A 19,308-nucleotide genomic window follows, 5' to 3' on the forward strand; every position below is an offset into this window, starting at 1 on the left:
GACTTCGGCTCGAGCTCGGTTGCTACGTAGCGACCGAGCTTCGGCTCGATTCGGTCGCTACGTAGCGACCGAGCTTTGGCTTGAGCTCGGTCGCTACGTAGCGACCGAGCGGACGAACGCTTGGTCGCTACGTAGCGATCGAGCGGACGAACGCTTGGTCGCTACATAGCGACCGAGCTTCTGCTCGAGCTCGGTCGCTACGTAGCAACCGAGTTTCGGCTCGAGATCGGTCGCTACGTAGCGACAGAGTGTTCGTCCGTGTAGCGACAGGGCGGAACACGCGTTCGGTCGCTGCGTAACGACCCTTTTCGAGCTCTTGTCCGATGACTCGCGTTTCCTCCGCAAAGCTTTTCGTAAAGAAGAATCTATTTCGAAGAAGTATTTGTCGAAGAAGGTTTCTACGTTTTCTTCTTCGGGGATTTGGACGTTAACTTCGTCGCAACCGTTTTTGACCCCAACAATAGTCCTGCAAAGTGTTCCATCATCCCCAGCACGCCACTGAGAGAGGACACACTCCCATCAGTAAATACCAAGATATCGTCAGCAAAACTTAGATGTGTCAGTCGCACTGCTCCACACATTGCGTGATATCCAAACACCCCCTCCGCCGCCGCTTTATTCAGTTGTTTAGACAAAACATTATTCAATATCACATAGATATAGGGAGAGAGTGAACAGCCTTGTCTGATGCCTCTTGCACTAGTAAAAAACCCCTCTAGCTCGCCGTTAATAGTCACTGAAAAAGAAGCTGTTGATATACAGAGATGAATCCAATGGATAAACAGTTCTGGATGCCCCATTGCCTGTAGAACCGAGAATATAAATCCCCATTTCACCGTATCAAAAGCCTTTGCTATGTCAAATTTGATTGTAGACCTGTCTGAAGTCGAATCCAGATGATATTCCTTAACAAGCCCATTTGCAAGACATACATTCTCCAGCAACAGACGCCCCTTGATGAAAGCATACTCTATAGCCTCTGGGAGGATCCTCTTCAGCCTGTTGGATAGAAGCTTTGAGATTACTTTGTACATCAGATTGCAGCATGCTATCGGTCTGAAGTCTTTCATAGTCCGGGCAGGGCTCTTCTTCGGAATCAAAGCTAATATGGTAGAGTTTACCCCGGTAGGCAGAAAGCCAAACTGGAAAAAAGACTGAATCGCAATGACGAAATCTCTTCCCAATATAGGCCATGCTACTACAAAAAACTCCTTCGTGTAGCCATCTGGTCCTGGTACCTTTCCGTTCGGGAGAGACCTCAAAGTTTCATAAATAGCTGCTGCTGAAAAGGGAGCTACCATCATAGAGGCATCTGGCGCAGAACATCTGTAGTTTAGCAAATCCGGCAGCTCTTCCAGATAAGTGGATTCCGCATTGTCAGGTTGTGATTGCATAAACCTCTGGAAATAATCTACAGCTTCCCTCTTAATAGCATCTGGATCCGTAAGTACCTCACCATCTTCTTTGTAGAGCAAATTGATGTTGTTGCGAGCTATCCTTTCTCGACAAGCATTGTGATAGAAACTAGTATTCTGGTCACTGGATTCTAGATTTCTGCATGAACAGCTGCTCTTCAATACGTGCAAAGTGATGCCATCGATCAGACGCAACTGATTCAGCATGGAATGTCTCCGAGCAAGGATTAGCTAGCACCTGAGCTTGATAGATGCAGAGGTCGTCAAAGGCCTTCTTTGTGTGGATAGGGATGTCACCATAGTGCGTTCTGTTGAGATTTCGCAGATCATGCTTGAGCGTTTTTAACTTCTGATGGAACCTCTGGAGAGCGGACCTGGAGTGATATAATGGACCCGATTCACCCCATTTGCGTGTGATGAGAGGCAAAAAAAACTGCATTATCAATCAGAAAATTGAAAAACTTGAAAGGTTTCCTGACTTTGGTCTGTCGCTCAGTCAGAGATACAATGCAGCGAGCATGGTCAAAGACTCCTCCCGCTTTAAACTTGGCAAATGAATGTGGGAAGAATCTGAGCCAATCCCCATTTATCAAAGTGCGATCTAGTTTTTTACCAATAGGATCCAACCCTCGCTTGTTCCACCATCCAACATAAGGGAGATCCAAAAGATGACAATCATATACCAAGTCTTGAAAATGCCGCATGCCTGATTGATCCACCATATAATCCTGACTTCTAGAATGTTCTGAGGAAGAGAGCGTGACATTATAGTCCCCTAGCAAAATCCAGGGTAGGGATAGGTGTTCATATGCTGCTCTTGTTGCTCTGATATCCTCCCAAAGTAATCTTCTCTCAGCCATGAAATTTGATGCATAAATAGCCGAACAAATAAACTGCTCCCCATTTACTGGATTTTGAACAGCACAAGTGATGATCTGCGCACTTTTGTGCAAAAGCATAACTACAACCTCATCCTTCCAACAAAACCAGATCTTCCCAAGACGGTTGTAGTCATAGTTAGTGATAGACTTCCAACCCGGTAGAGCATACCTCATTATTTTATAATGATTCTCCTGTTTAACTCGAGTTTCAGTTAAACATCCAAACATTAACTTCTCATCACGCACAAAATCTTATAACACTAGGTGTTTGTGCGGCAGATTGAATCCCCTTCCAGGAGAAGAAACTAGTCATGCCTTCCGAAAGGAAGAACTCTTTGAGTGACCATACATAGTCTGAAGCTTCAACTCCTTTGTGGTACGAATCGGTTTCCAGGCTAACTTTCCACCCCGCCCAGATTTAACAGACGATCTGGTCGAGAAGACAGCATCCTGAGACCCATTCTTTCCCTCATTTGCACACACTTCCGCTACCTCTACAACCTCAACCATCTCACCCTCCTCAATACTATCATCCTCTTCATCCTCCACTAGATCCTCCAATACTTGGAAGCGTGAAGGTGAAACAGTAACAGCAGCCGGCTCCTGACTGAAAGAGTTCACATCAAACGACACCTTTGCAACTTCTAGAACATCGAGTGATGGTTGAGACCGATGAGAAACACCCTGCCACTCTTCATTCTCCTGCATAACTACCTTCGTACCTGCTGCCGTAGGAGTAGTGATCTCAGAGGGGTCTTTCTCGAAAACACTTATGGCCGCACCTGTAACTGCTTCCACTGATCCTACATCGTTTTGCAAATCGGATACTGGGAGTGCTTCCAACTCTGCTAACAGGGCTCCTACTGGGGAGTCATTCTGTCCATGAATAGCAATCCCTGCTCCCTCATCACTCTCCAAACCTCAACATTTGGAACATTCTGCCCACTGCACTCTCCCGAGCTGCGCGCTTCTTCAATCCTTGTCTTCATAGTAATTTGTTTCGAGTTACATTCTGTTCCCTTATGTCCCCACTTGCTACAGACATTGCAACAAGTAGGGAACCATTGAAAACTTACCCCCACCTCCACTAAAGTGCCCTCCCGATCAGTGAAAGTCACAAGCTCAACAAGAGGCTCGTGGAGATTAACTTCCAACAGTACTCGCGCTACATCCAATCGAGTACAACGTTCTGTAGACGAATGCAGTTTAACAAACTTGCCCATAGGAGACGATAAGCACTTCAAACCCTTATGGGAGAACAGGTAATTTGGCACATACTTTAAATCAACCTACAGTGGCATTGCAGACAAATTCGGAGGAGATGCTGCTGTCTCTGGAGTCCATAGATTGATAACTAGAGGCACATCAGTCACGTGCCAGTACCTCCTTCTTAACACCTTCTGTCGCAGAGCCTCATTTTCAATTCGAAACAAAAATGAAGTCTTGCTTATGAACTGAACATCGATTTTCACCTTCACACCTGGACTCGTCCAGATACGATTCACAGTAGCATGGATACTCCCAACATGTGGCGCATCCCCAATAAAGTATCCCACAACGTAATTCTTCCATAGAGGATCAGAGCTTGTATAGATATCTTCCGGAATGTCAATCGCCGCTACACCATTAGACACCTCGTACACCAGTCGCGAACTACCCACCACTGGAGATTTCCAAGGGCTTTGAGCCGCCGGGATAACCAGATCCAACGAATCCATGAGATCCCAAAATGACGATCTGAAAGAGGGAAGAAAATAACAGAGATTAAGAAACAGAGACATCTCGTCGATGAGCGTGAGGCTGCACCAACGGAGTATAGCCACTATTATTCTGTGAAAAAACTGTGATCCAATTTACTTCTTTAAAACGCATAAACCATTCAATCTAGATTTAGTTTTAGACAATAATCTATTGAGTAATTCTAGAGTCTCTGTGGATTCGATCCCTAAGTACTACATCCGAACCTCTTATTTGAGAAAGTAATTCACTCCTTAGGGTAATTTGAGTGATATCAAATTTGGCGCCGTTTCCGGAGACTCTTTCTTATTACCATTAGATTACGTTTAGAATTTAATCTAGATTTTGTTACTAAATTTGCTAAAAATTTTCTCTCTTTTCCTGGTGACACAGGAGCTGCAAGATGGAAAACATGGATTTCGGCCAGACATTGATCGACTAAGAGATAGGAATATCGATCGACAGAGCGAAAGCAATATCGATCGACAAGTCGACAGGAACGACGCACATCAAACATCGATCGACAACACCCCGCCGGAAGCATGTAAGTATTCTCTTACCAATGATGCTAATGAAAGAGTAGTCCTAGGAAAACCTAAAGGTCAACTAAGCAACGCAAATAACCAAATTATAGGTGAACAGGAGACTGAAATCCCTGTTCAAATTAAATCTATCTCAAAAAGAGATAATGAATGGAAATTGCCTTTGCAAGACTATTTAAATCCTGGAAGGACCTATTCCAATAGGTCTGCAATTAGACTACCAAAAGATGATACCAAGAGATTTGGGATCAGTCCCAAATACTTAATCATGGTACGTCAAAACCCTTTCTGTGGGACCGTCTCAGAGCAACCACATGATCACATCGAATATCTAGAAGAATTGATAAATGACGAGTACAGTCGCTGTAAACTCTGTCATTTTTCCTTAGAAGGCGACGCCAGAAAATGGCTAGACCAAATACCAACAGGATCTCTGACCTGTTGGAAGGAGATAAGAAGTGCTTTTATAAATCAATTCTTCGATGAGGCGCACTACTGGGATGCAAGTAGGAAAATATCCACGTTCCGTCAAAATCCACGGGAATCATTGAGAAACACTTGGGAAAGATTCAAGAGCTACCAACTTGAATGCCCCCACCATGGCTATTCAGAGCAGTAACTCATTAATACCTTTTATGTAGGTATTAACCTTCATTACCAGATTACGCTCGACACAGCCAGTGAAGGGAACTTCAGTACCAGAAACCCTGAGGAAGCAAAGCGTTTGATTAAAAATATAGCTACGGGTAGATCCTACGAAATGATGGACGTAGAGTTAGGAAGAAAAGCTGACCCAGTTGATGAGTCACCTTTACTGCCCTTGAGGGACAGAACTAATTTGGTCTTTACCAAATTGATGATGACACCTTATCTGAACTAGGGCAGCAAATATATTTTGCAGATAGCCATACCTTGAAAAATAATCACCCTAACCCCGATAGCTTTACCCAAAATTACGATGCTACTGTTGGATCACGCCAGGGCAGAGCAAAATCTAGGCTAAACCAAGATTTCACGGGAAATCGCAAGTTGGCCACTGACCTGAATGGAAAGATAGACATAGTCTTCAGTGAGCTGATGAAGAAGTTCGACACTTTAGGTGTCCAAATTAAGAGACTGGATAATCAGGTCGCGGAAAACGCAGCCACGATCAAAAGAGAGACAAGACGTCTCCCTGGGCGGACTGACGTGAACCCAAAATGTCAAATTAATGTCGTGTTATTGAGAAGCGGAAAACACCTCATCCCGAGAGCAATAGAAATCAACAACACAGAAAACATGCTGTAAGGAAACCGGTGAAAGTAGGTCACGCCTTATCAACCTCGATGATCCCAGTACCGAGTCAGAAATACCTCGAGAAAGAGGGAAGCCAAACACTGAGGAAGAGCCCATCGAACTCGAGGAAGAAGAAGGAGAAATAGAAGAGGATGCCGAAATCGATCAACAAGAAAGAACAAGTGTCAATCGACAAACCACGGTGAATATCGATCAACTCTCTGGAAACAATGTCGATCGACTCCAAACTCCGGCTGAACCGGGAATGAAAGAGTGTATAGGACTCTACCACCCTTCCCTCCTAACAAGACTCAGACTAAGCGAGAGCTAGACAAAGCGATCTGCAAGAAAGCATTCGATAAGATCACGTTGGAAATGCCATTGAGTGATGCAATAAAAGTATCGCCTTCAATAAAAAAATACTTAAAGGATATGGTATCCAACAGCTTTCCAGCCACTGAGTGCAGCGTCATGATGGTTTCTGAGGAAGTAAGTGCAATAATACAAGGCGAGACCCCGATCAAGAGACCTGATCCGGGCAGTTTTGTTTTGGAGTGCAATATACGGAGCAAAAATTTTCCTTGATCCCTTTGTGACATGGGTTCCAGCGTGAACCGCATGCCACATTCTGTCGCAATATCCCTAGGATACGACAAGTTCAATCCTACCAAAATAACTTTGGTTCAAGCTGATAGATCCATTAGATTACCTGAGGGAGTGCTTGACGACGTGCCAATAAGGATTAGCGACTGTCACGTCCCAACGGATTTCGTAGTACTGAAATACCAAAATGAACCAAAGGACCCCCTTATTTTGGGTAGACCATTCCTAGCCCCTGCCGGTGCGATAATCGATGTCAAGGAGGGCAGGATATGTCTAAACATTGGAAACATTCCAATGACTTCGACATGGACAACCTGATGAGACGACCCTTGATCGATAAATAGACATCCTACGTGGACGACATCAGTGAATTGGCCAAAGGATCTTTCATAAACTAATGCTCAGACGATCCTTTGGAAAAAGTACTCACAACTGATGAAGAGGAATCTTTCAGTGTCGATAGTAAACCTGAAGAATACACGTGATTAATGGACGTGAGCATGGAAACAGAAAGCGTTGATGACATAGAGGACGATGTTTTGGAAATCAACGTCGATCGATATTTCCTAAAATCTGTCGATCGACAACCATCCTTCTCGAAGGAATGGGATCCCAAAAAAGCACCGAAGATTGAGTTAAAACAGCTGCCCGTTGGACTCAAATATGCCTTTCTCTATAAAGATTCATATCCAGTAATCGTGAACGCCAACCTCACAAACGGAGAACTTGCACTGTTATTAAATAAACTATGCAAATACAGGAAGGCCATCGGCTACTCTCTCGAAGACATTCCTGGCATTTCTCCAGATCTGTGCATGCACCAGATTCACCTAGAAGACGATTCGAAATAGTCAGTAGAACACCAAAGGCGACTAAATCCAAACTTGAAAGAAGTTGTTGAAAAGGAAATAATCAAACTTCTAGATGTCGGAGTCATTTACCCGATTTCGGATAGCAATTGGGTTAGCCCCGTGCATGTTGTACCAAAAAAGGGCGGAATCACTGTGGTGAAGAATGACAAAGACAAACTCATTCCTACTCGAACCGTCACTGGACATCGAATGTGTATCGACTATAGAAAGCTAAACGCTGCTACTAGAAAAGATCACTTTCCTTTACCTTTCAATGATCAAATGTTGGAAATATTGGCCAATCACCAATACTACTGTTTTCTTGACGGATACTCTGGTTTTTTTCAAATCCCTATACATCCTAACGATCAAGAAAAGACGACCTTTACATGCCCTTACGGAACATTCGCATACTGCAAAATGCCATTCGGTCTTTGTAATGCTCCTGCCACTTTCCAACGATGCATGATGTCGATCTTTGCTGATATGATAGAAGACTTCATGGAAGTCTTCATGGACGATTTCTCAGTATATGGATCCAGTTTCAAAAACTGTCTCGACAGCCTATGTAATGTTTTGGCAAGATGCGAAGAAAAGAATCTCGTTCGGAATTGGGAAAAATGCCACTTTATGGTTAACGATGAAATCGTCCTAGGACACAAAGTGTCTGCTGCTGGAATAGAAGTATATCGAGCGAAGATTGAGGTAATGACTGGCCTACCAGCTCCCATAAACGTAAAGGATGTGAGGAGTTTTCTCGGGCATGCTGGATTTTACAGGAGATTCATACAAGATTTTAGCAAAATCATTAGACCTCTCACCTCCCTCCTCTGTAAAGAAGTTAAATTCGACTTCTCACCAGAATGCGTAAAGTCTTTCGAGGAAATAAAGAAAGCCTTGATAAATGCCCCCATCGTACAAGCACCAGACTGGAATCTTCCTTTCGAAATCATGTGTGAGGCGAGCGATTTTGCTGTAGGAGCAGTTCTAGGCCAGAGGAAAGACAAAAAGCTGCATGCAGTTTATTATGCCAGTCGAACTCTCGACGAAGCACAAAGAAATTACGCAACAACAGAAAAAGAACTTCTAGCCGTGGTTTATGCGTTCGAAAAATTCCGTCAATACCTGCTCGGTTCACGAGTCATCGTCCACACCGAACATGCTGCAATTGAATACTTAATGCAAAAGAAAGACGCAAAACCGCGACTCCTGCGATGGATCCTTCTACTTCAAGAATTCGACATCGAGATAAAAGATAAAAGAGGAGTAGAAAACGGAGTTGCAGACCATCTTTACCGAATAAGGATAGAAAACGACGTCCCTATCGATGATTTCTTACCGACTGAAAATGTTTACCAAACGGAGTCATTCATCGGGAATGTAAGTCTCACTTCCGAGGACCTGTCGATCGACGTTGACGATCCAATGTCGACCGATTACGACAGTTCCAGGTCGATCGACAACAACGATTGTATGTCGATCGATACTACAGATATTCTGAACAAAGAGACTAATCCCAAAACCCTCACCTTCGGTATAAAGGTTAACGTCGGGCACAACAAGCTATGCTCTGACCATGATTCCCCCGTGGATGAAAATCTGGATCAAGGAGTGCATGTAGTCGGACAAGGTTCAAAGGACAGACCTTGGTACGCTGATATAGCAAACTATTTCGCTGCCGACATAGAACCCGAAGAGTTGAGAGGGTACACGAGAAAAAAATTTGTAAGAGAAGTTAGGAGATATCACTAGGACGAACCATATCTCTACAAACACTGCTCTGACGGGATGTATAGGCGCTGCATCGCCGATACTAAAATACACGATATATTATTCCAATGCCATGGGTCCGATTATGGTGGGCACTTTGCAACCTTTAAAACGGTATCAAAAATTCTTCAAGCAGGATTCTGGTGGCCAACCATGTTTCGCGATGCTCATGCATTCATAGTGCAATGCGATAGATGCCAACGAAAGGGAAAAATTAGTAAAAGACATGAAATGGAACATAAATCTATTCAGGAAGTAGAAGTCTTTGACTGTTTGGGAATAGATTTCATGGAACCTTTCCCTTCTTCGTACGGAAATAAATATATCCTAGTCGCTGTTGACTATGTGTCAAAATGGGTCGAAACGGTAGCTTCCCCCACAAACGACGCATTCTGTTGTTATTAAGCTTTTCAAAAGCATTATCTTCCCGAGATTCGGAATACCCCGAATAATCATAAGTGACGGTGGTTCTCATTTCATCAACAAAATTTTTGAAGGACTACTCCGTAAAAATGGAGTACACCATAGAGTTGCTACACCCTACCACCCGCAGACGAGTGGGCAGGTAGAAGTCTCAAATCGACAAATCAAAGAAATCTTAGAAAAGACCGTGGGCACATCGAGAAAAGATTGGTCTAGAAAACTGGACAATGCACCCTGGGCCTACCAGACTGCCTTCAAAACCCCTTTAGGAACCATCCCATTTCATCTACTGTATGGGAAATCATGTCACTTACCAGTCGAGCTGGAACACAAAGCATCCTGGGCCATTAAATTATTGAATTTCGACATCAAACCGGCCGCCGAAAGAAGGCTCATACAGCTTAACGAACTGGACGAGATTAGACATTTAACCTATGAGAGTTCAAAGATATACAATGAGAAAACGAAAGCATATCATGATAAAAAGATCATTTCTAGACGCTTAGAACCTAATGATCAAGTATTACTGTATAACTCTCGGCTAACGCTGTTTCCCGGAAAACTCCGATCTCATTGGTTTGGTCCTTTTACTGTTGTGAATGTCAATCCTTATGGAGCCATTACGCTTACAAATAATAAAGGAGACAAATTAACGGTAAATGGCCAACGAGTAAAGCATTATTGGGCTAAACCGCCAAATATCAAGGCCATTGACTTAGGCCCACTTCCCGATAATTAGAAAATTTGAATATCAAGTCAGGCTAAGGACTTAAAATAAGCGCTGAATGGGAGGCAACCCATTATTTTTAAATTTAAACTTTACAATTTTTGGATTTTTAGAATTTTTAGGATCTAAAAAAAAAAATTAATTTAATTATCCGAACAAAGAGCCTATGTCGATCGACAACGAGGCTCGTCATCGATCGACATCAAGTAGCCAGACACAGTCTCACTTAAGTCGACATTTAAGTCGACATTCGCATAAACCCGAAAACCCTACGAAAACATTCCCCTCTCTTTTATCTCTAGTTTTTCACCTAAATCCGACGATTCCTTCACTCATTCCATTCGAATTTCAACCATCTCTCCGTTTAGATCACTTAACTCACGCATCATCATGGTATGAACACGAAATTGTCTAAATTTTCATTCTTCCTAGGGTTGAAATAGAAATTTGATTTGACTGAGATTTTAGAGCTTGAATCGATCGATTCGTGTTGGGGAACAATAAAATCGATCGATTTAACGGATTTTTGGTAACATGCAAATCGAATTGCATAATTTGGTTTTTACAGGTTTTTGTGAATGATATATCTATCGATTCCCATCGGTTTTTATCGATCGGTTTTCTCCAAGTCCTGTCGATCGACATCGAGACATCTCTGTCGATCGACAACGACAAATTAACGGACGAGCCTCGCTAATCCTTTCTTGGTTGTGAACTTCGTTTATAGGCTGATGAGAGGAGAAGAAAGAGGAGGTTCGACACCAACAGGCCAGGTCCTGTCCGTGACAGAGACGCTTGGTCGAGACAGAAGATTGGTCGAACATCAACTTGGTGGTAAAATCGCAAGCGATAAATATCGATCGGGAAATTTCGAAGAACGAGGTGGTCGAAGAATTGATCGTGAGTGAAAGATGAGTCAAATAATTTTCTCGACCACAGTTAGAAGATGTCTTAGATTGATCAGATGGACGTTTTCGAAGCAGAGAGATCATAAGTCGGAAGCATGACGGGAGTCAAGCAGGACGGGAAGATAATACGACGGGATCGAAGCACGACGGACAAACCCAAAATTGGGTAAAACCCCTAATTTCGGTATTATGGAATTTTTTGAAGAAGTCGGAGCCTCGGGAAATATTTTCCGTCAAATTCAGAATTCTAATGGAGTTTATTAAAATTATTCAGCTCATCAGAACGTGAGCATAAAAATATTCGGGATTAATCGCGGGTCGAAAATATGCCGGAAGGGTCGAAATCGCGTAAATCGACCGAGAACCTCGAGGTGTATCGATGCATGTCATCTGGAAGTGGTCAACCATCTAATAAGTTATCTGTCTACACAAGCACGAGGTGTCAGCGCACATGGAAGCAGCACATGCGGAGCGACATGCAGAAGCACGAGATGTCGCTGTATCTGCAATCGAAGCATGTTGATTGACATGTGGGTGGTGTGGTGTCGATCTGCATGCAACCAGCCCACGAATCAGACATGTGGTGGTGTCATCTTGCATGACATCCTGATCTTGCTGACCACCATGTGGAGCACGAGGTGCCGCCGCGCATGCAACCAGAGCCATGCGGAGCGACACGCGGGCTGCCACCAACCTGAAGGTGATTGGCTGATGTCTACTATAAATAGGCATGCCCACCTTCACATTTCAACACATCCAGACCACTTCAGATCAGTTTAAAAATGTGAGAGAAAGTAGAGAGAGAAAGCAAGAGGTTTTGATAGTTTTTGGGAGTTTTCGAGATCAGTTACTACACCAGTTTTGAGTCATCGCCTAGAGGAGTTTCTGTTTGAGTTCAGAGTTGTTCAAAGGATGACATTCAGGGTTAGGCACGCCTTTGCGGTCAGTTGGGAGAGGAGGCTACTTGAGCAGTTCAAGAAAGGGTTTTGGTCGAGGATTCGGGCAAGGGATCAAAGCCACAACGAACCAAACACTGTGAGTCACTGCAATTAATTGCTGACTTGTTTTATGCAGGTTCCCGTTACTTGGAAGTTGGATCATGGCAGCGGCCGGGTCTAACTGAGTAACGGTTTGATTAGTTAATAGTCGAGATTTGGTTGAATGAGTTGATAGCATGCTTAGTTATTGCTTGGGAATCATAGTAGCATGCTAATGGTTAGGTTGCTTGGTTAGTTAGCGAATGCGAACCCTTAGATAATATCGCTAGGTTGTGGATAGATAGGTATTCTGGAATCTATCTTTGGTTGATTGCATGCTTGGATTATTATTGCAATTTCGTTATTATCTGTTTGCATGCAGGGATTGTGATGATGTTATTGGTTAGTACTATGGAATTTAGGTCATATAGACCGAATTTCAAGTATGTATTATTATGGTTGAGTTAGTTGAGGATCTAGGCTATATAGGCTGAATTCCTAGTTAGTGTCGTATTAAGGGTCCTAGGCCATATAGGCTGGATTCTTGGTACTAGGGATTATTGTCAAGCTGTGACGATAGCTTGCCTGATCAGCAATGCTAGGATGATACGCGGCAAGGAAAGTTGCGTAAGCATGTCCCTACGCGGCTTGGCAGAGAGGTTGCATAAAGTATGTTTTGTACGGGGAGGTTACTAGGAAGCATGCTCCGTCATGTGGTATCCTTGGTGGGTGCTACATGTTAGTTTGCGGCAAGGAAGGTTGCTAGAGTATGTCCCCACGCGGCTGGGCAGAGAGGTTGCATAAAGCATCCTTTGTACCTTATTGGGGTTACATGTCAGTAGTTTGGATGTTCTAGCCCGTGTGCCTCTGTGGCTGCGAGTTAGGTACTCCGGGTCGAGAATGTGAGGAGAAAGCTGGAGTGGGTTGTGTAGTGTACAAGTGTAGAGTCGTAGCATATATTATTTTATTATGCTAATGGTGGATTATATTCCGCTGCTTATCTTATTAATGTTTATGTTCTTGTTGAGTCACTCAGGTTTCCACGGGGAAGTCTCGAGTGATGATTATTATTGTTGTTATGTTATTGTTAGGTGAACTCCTCGTCTTAGATTGTTTGGGGTTGGAATGGAGAGGGGTTGTATTTGTTAGTTGGGGCCCTGGCATACTGAGTGACACTAGGTTACTCATTAAACTCACCTATTGCTGCAGGACCCCTTTGTGGGAGACCGGGTTGCGTGGAAGCTGGACGTTAGGAGCACCGGAAGTACTTGTGCCTTTCCTTTTGTAAAACGGTACTAGTCTTTTGACTCGATATTGGCACTAGGCCTGGATCCATCTGTAATATTTTACTTGTAAAGAATCTTTATTATATTCAATAAAAGTGATGTTTTATATTCGTTGCAATGGTTCTCTGATAAATAGACTTGTCCGGTTTAAACACAACGTTAGGTTTAGGTACGGGTTGAAAAGCCTTAGGCCGCGATCTAACGGAACCGTTAACTCATGGTACGGGTTGCAATACCTTAATATGATTTAGCGGGACGTGTTAGTGGATGAACTGATCTAAGTTGCGGATTAAGTTATGTGACTTTGACCGGATCGTCCCTAGCCCGTCATGTTCCGGACCATGGTGTTGGGTTGGATGATCAGTCATGTTCTTGTTTGATTGTTGGCTGGCCGGTTGGCCTTTCATCTCCAACCCTTGGTTTGGGTCGGTTCGTCGGGCATGTTTTGTTTGATTGTTGGCCGGTGGTTCGACCTATGTCTAGGACGGTTCAGGGGTGTTACAGAGGTGGTATCAGAGCATGGTTTCGTCCATGCTTCCAGAACCTGCGTTTTTAATCGGTTTTCAAATATTTTATCTAGTCATAAAGGATTTGAAAGGCATCTAGAGTATACCGGTCACGTCCAGCCATTCTGGGTAAGAAATTTAGGATTTACCTTTTCGTTGGTTGTAGATGGATAATTGGGGTGCGAGTCAAGGTAGGCAGTGGGGATGGTTGTCAAGGGATGGTCGAGCATATGGGGATTCAGAACAAGGGTTTTCTACTTGGGGTAGAATGGATCACCGAGATATGAGTCAACGTTATGGAAATCTGTTTTCAACAAGTCGGGGACATAGTCAATCACCATTGCCAGCGAGTTCATATTCAAATGAACAACAAAGACAAAGAAGGAATCAAGACGCTGAAATTCCACCGGGAAGTGTAGTAGATTTGTTTACTCAAATTCTACGACAAGTCTCAAGAAATCCTCAACCTGAGGAATCCTTAAACAAGGAGTATCTAAAGATCTTAAAGACGATGAAGGGTTTGGAAACATATAAGTTCAAAGGAGGAATCAGCACGTTTGAGGCAGAAGAGTGGATGCACATGATGGAGATAAACTTTGAAGCAATGATATGTCCAGACAAATACAAGAAGAGAGTGGCGGTTTCCTATCTACAAGAAGATGCTCGTAATTGGTGGGAGAGTGTGGAACGTCAACACGGAAATCATGTTACATCTTGGGATGTATTCCAGAAGGAGTTCCGAAGGAATTACTTTCCACCCGTGGCAAGACATCGATTGGAGAGGCAGTTCATCAATCTTACTCAAGGAGATAGGAGAGTACGGGAGTATGAAGCTAAATTCACAAGACTTTGTCGCTATGTACTTAACGGTCAGGAGGACGAGGCAACGATGATCCGGAACTTCATGTATGGATTGCGATCTGAACTAGGTAGCAGACTCGCGGCAGGCAACTATGGAAATCTCACAGACTTAGTCGAGAGGGCCATAAATGTGGAAGTTGCGGTAGCAGCAGACACCAAGTATGAATCAAAAAGAAAACTCATTAGTGGCCAGAAGGGAAAACAGATAATTGAGTTCAGGGATTCCAGTCAGAAAGGCATATCCAGGAAAAGAGGCAATGACTCAAAATCTTGGAATGGAAACCAAGGATGTTTTTATTGTGGAGAGGTTGGTCACATTGTTCGACACTGCGTGGCAGAGCAAGCTGCATTAGCCAAAGAACATCCCCCACTTGCCCTTCTGGAAGATAGACCCTCGAGAAAGAGAAGGAATAGGATTTAGATCTTTAGGAAAACCTTAACCTTCAGGCCTACAAGGTAAGTAGGGGTTTTACTTCCTTGTTTGAATGGTTGTGAAGTGTTGGGAAAATTGGTTTTAATTGCCATTCGGTGCTATTGCACGAGAATTTGTGGTTTGTGTTCTTGTTGTGTAGAAACGTTGTGGCAACTAATGACCCCCAAAGACCAAACCCTTGAAGATAGATAGTTTGATCAGCAGTGCTATGATTGTTGGATCTCCTGAGCGGATCTAACCATGACATGGTATGATTTGGAGGCTATGTTGGGTACATGTTTTGTTCTGAGGATATATCTATCAAAAGGACATGATAGATATAGAAGATATGATCATCAATATTGAAGAAGTGGCTAAGAACGAGTATGGCACAGCAGAGTAAAAGTAGGAAGATGACCCAATGAGAATGAAGAGATGTGAAGACAACTATGGACCTTGAGGAGGACACTCAAGGGAAAGTAGTAGACAAAGTGAAGAGATTTGGAGATCAATTGAGAATGAGTGAACCATGGGAAGCAAGGAGTTAAGAGAAGGCTTCAAGACCAAGGAGAATACCTTGAGCTGTATCAAGGTAGAGCGAGTTCAGAATCAGAAGTCTGTACGGAGACGAAAGAAATTGAAAGAAGATATCAAAGGAGAACATATGGAGAAACACATCAAGACGAAGTTATCCAAGGAGTGATCGCCATCACAACATATCAAGGAAGAGTATGCCGTGAAGATGAGCAACTGTGCAACTAAGAATTCAAGGATGAATTCTATCAAGGGGGGGGGGGAGAATGTGATAACCCGCCCTTCGGGATAAGAATGGTCGAGACAGAAGATTGGTCGAACATCAACTTGGTGGTCGAATCGCAAGCGATAAAGATCGATCGGGAAATTTCGACGAACGAGGTGGTCGAAGAATTGATCGTGAGTGAACTATGAGTCAAATAAGTTTCTCGACCACAGTTAGAAGATGTTTTAGATTGATCAGATGGACGTTTTGGAAGCAAAACATTTTTGGAACCACGACGTTTTAGAAGCACGACGTTTCCAAAGCACAGCGTTTCTTCAGCACGAAGTAATCTACAAAACATCGTATCAGCGGAATTTTCATTCAGAGACATCATATGTCAGAAGCAGGATGGGAAGTTAATACGACGGGATCGAAGCACGACGGAAAAACCCGATATTGGGCAAAAACCCTAATTTTTGTATTATGGAATTTTTCGAAGAAGTCGGAGCCTCGGGAAATATTTTTCGTCAAGGTGAGAATTCCATTGGAGTTTATTAAAATTATTCAGCTCATCAGAATGTGAGCAGAAAAATATACGGGATTAATTGCGGGTTAAAAATATACCGGAAGGATCGAAATCGCGTAAATCGACCGAGAAGCTCGAGGTGTCTCGATGCATGTCATCAGGATGTGGTGTCAACCATCTGATAAGCTATCTGTCTACACAAGGACGAGGTGTCAGCGCACATGGAAGTAGCACATGTCGAGTGACATGCAGAAGCACGAGATGCCGCTGTATCTGCAATCGAAGCATGTTGATTGACATGTGGGTGGTGTGGTGTCGATCTGCATGCAACCAGCCCACGAATCAGACATGTGGAAGACGTGGTGTCATCTTGCATGACATCCTAATCTTGCTGACCGCCATGTGGAGCACGAGGTGCCGCCGCGCATGCAACCGAAGCCATGCGGAGCGACACACGGGCTGCCACAACCTGAAGGTGATTGGCTGCTGTCTTCTATAAATAGGTACGCCCACCTTCACATTTCAACACATCCAGACCACTTCAGATCAGTTTAAAAACGTGAGAGAAAGTAGAGAGAAAGCAAGAGGTTTCGATAGTTTTCGGGAGTTTTCGAGATCAGTTACTAAACCAGTTTTGAGTCATCGCCTAAAGGAGTTTCTGTTTGTGTTGAGAGTTGTTCAAGGAAGGACATTCAGGGTTAGGCACGCCTTTGAGGTCAGTTGGGAGAGGAGGCTACTTGAGGAGTTCAAGAAAGGGTTTTGGTCGAGGATTCGGGCAAAGGGTCAAAGTCACAATGAACCAAACATTGTGAGTCACGGCAATTGATTGCTGACTTGTTTTTATGGAGGTTCCCGTTACTTGGAAGTTTGATCATGGCAGGAGGCGGGGTATAACTGAGTAACGGTTTGATTTGTTAATTGTCGAGGTTTGGTTGATTGAGTTGATAGCATGCTTAGTTATTGCTTGGGAATCATAGTAGCATGCTAATAGTTAGGTTGCTTGGTTAGTTAGCGAATGCGATCCCTTAGATAATATCACTGGGTTGTGGATAGATAGGCATTCTGGAATCTATCTTTGGTTGATTGCATGCTTGGATTATTATTGCTATTGCGTTATTATCTGTTTTTATGCAGGGATTGTGATGATGTTATTGGTTAGTACTATGGAATTTAGGTCATATTGACCGAATTTCAAGTATGTATTATTATGGTTGAGTTAGTAGAGGATCTAGGCCATATAGGCTTAATTCCAAGTTACTGTCGTATTAAGGGTCCTAGGCCATATAGGCTGGATTCTTGGTACTAGGGGTTATTGTCGAGCTGTGACAATAGCTTGCCTGATCAGCAATGCTAGGATGATACGCGGCAAGGAAAGTTACGTAAGCATGTCCCGACGCGGCTTGGCAGAGAGGTTGCATAAAGTATGCTCTGTACAGGGAGGTTGCTAGGAAGCATGCTCCGTCATGTGGTATCCTTGGTGGGTGCTACCTGTTAGTTTGCAGCTAGGAAGGTTGCTAGAGTATGTCCCCAAGCGGCTAGGCAGAGAGGTTGCATAAAGCATGATTTGTACGGAGAGGTTGCTAGAAAGCATGCTCTGTCATGTGATGCCTTATTGGGGTTACATGTCAGTATTTTGGATGTTCTAGCCCGTGTGCCTCTGTGGCTGCGAGTTAGGTGTTCCGGGTCGAGAATGTGAGGAGAAAGCTCGAGTGGGTTTTGTAGTGTACAAGTGTAGAGTCGTAGCATATATTATTTTATTATTCAAATTGTGGATTATATTCCGCTGCTTATCTTATTTATGTTTATGTTCTTCTTCAGTCACTCGGGTTTCCCCCGGGAAGTCTCGAGTGATGATTATTATTGTTGTTATGTTATTGTTAGGTGAACTCCTCGTCTTAGATTATTTGGGGTTGGGATGGCGAGGGGTTGTATTTGTTAGTTGGGGCCTTGGCTCACTGAGTGACATTAGGTTACTCATTAAACTCACCTATCGTTGCAGGAAACCTTAGTGGGAGACCAGGTAGCGTGGAAGCTGGACGTTAGGAGCACCTGAAGTACTTTTGCCTTTCCTTTTGTAAAACTGTACTAGTCTTTTGACTCGATATTGGCACTAGGCCTGGATCCATCTGTAATATTTTACTTGTAACGAATCTTTATTATATTCAAAAAAAGTGATGTTTTATATTCGTTACAATGGTTCTCTGATGAATAGACTTGTTCGGTCTAAACACAATGTTAGGTTTAGGTACGGGTTGAAAAGCCTTAGGCGGCGATCTAATGGAACCGTTAACTCATGGTACGGGTTGCAAAGCCTTAACATGATTTAGCGGGACGTGTTAGTGGATGAACTGATCTAAGTTGCGGATTAAGTTCTGTGACTTTGACCGGATCGTCCCTAGCCCGTCATGTAGCGCTTCCGGACCATGGTGTTGGGTTGGACGGTCACTCATGTTCTTGTTTGATTGTTGGCTGGCCGGTTGGCCTTTCATCTCCAACCCTTGGTTTGGGTCGGTTCGTCGGTCTTGTTCTTGTTTGATTGTTGGCTGGTGGTTCGACCTATGTAGAGGACGGTTCGGGGGTGTTACAGAGACAACCCGAAGATGGACCTATTCCACTCTTTGAGAATTTCCCCGACACGCGAAAAGCGACGAACAGCTTAGAATGCCGCAACCGTGCGATCGAGGACACCTGGGACGACTACGACATCATATTCTACAACGCGTGGTTACAGGTTTCCATAGAACCGACGCGGTTCGTCGACCTAGACGTGGTCTGAGCATTGGGCATCCGATCGGACCTCGAGGACTTGTTCGTGGAGTTGGGTATAGGAAACTTTGCTACACACCCACAGGTCCTCTACCCGAAGCTG

General features: G+C 43.7%; 1 protein-coding gene across 1 annotated transcript in view; it reads right to left on the reverse strand.

The window, feature by feature from the left end:
- LOC106319631 overlaps positions 1–2,470 on the reverse strand; it is an 18,745-nt gene extending 16,275 nt beyond the window's left edge. Inside the window, exons 1-3 of the mRNA XM_013758014.1 lie at positions 1,922–2,470; positions 1,541–1,848; positions 804–1,497 (exon numbers count right to left, since the gene is read on the reverse strand). Of these exons, the coding sequence (XP_013613468.1) occupies positions 804–1,497; positions 1,541–1,848; positions 1,922–2,470 (1,551 nt within the window). The remainder of the gene's footprint in view (positions 1–803; positions 1,498–1,540; positions 1,849–1,921) is intronic.
- Between the last annotated feature and the right edge of the window lie 16,838 nt (positions 2,471–19,308).

This window comes from Brassica oleracea, unplaced genomic scaffold, assembly GCF_000695525.1.
Source record: "Brassica oleracea var. oleracea cultivar TO1000 unplaced genomic scaffold, BOL UnpScaffold00434, whole genome shotgun sequence".
NCBI classification, from domain to species: Eukaryota; Viridiplantae; Streptophyta; class Magnoliopsida; order Brassicales; family Brassicaceae; genus Brassica; species Brassica oleracea.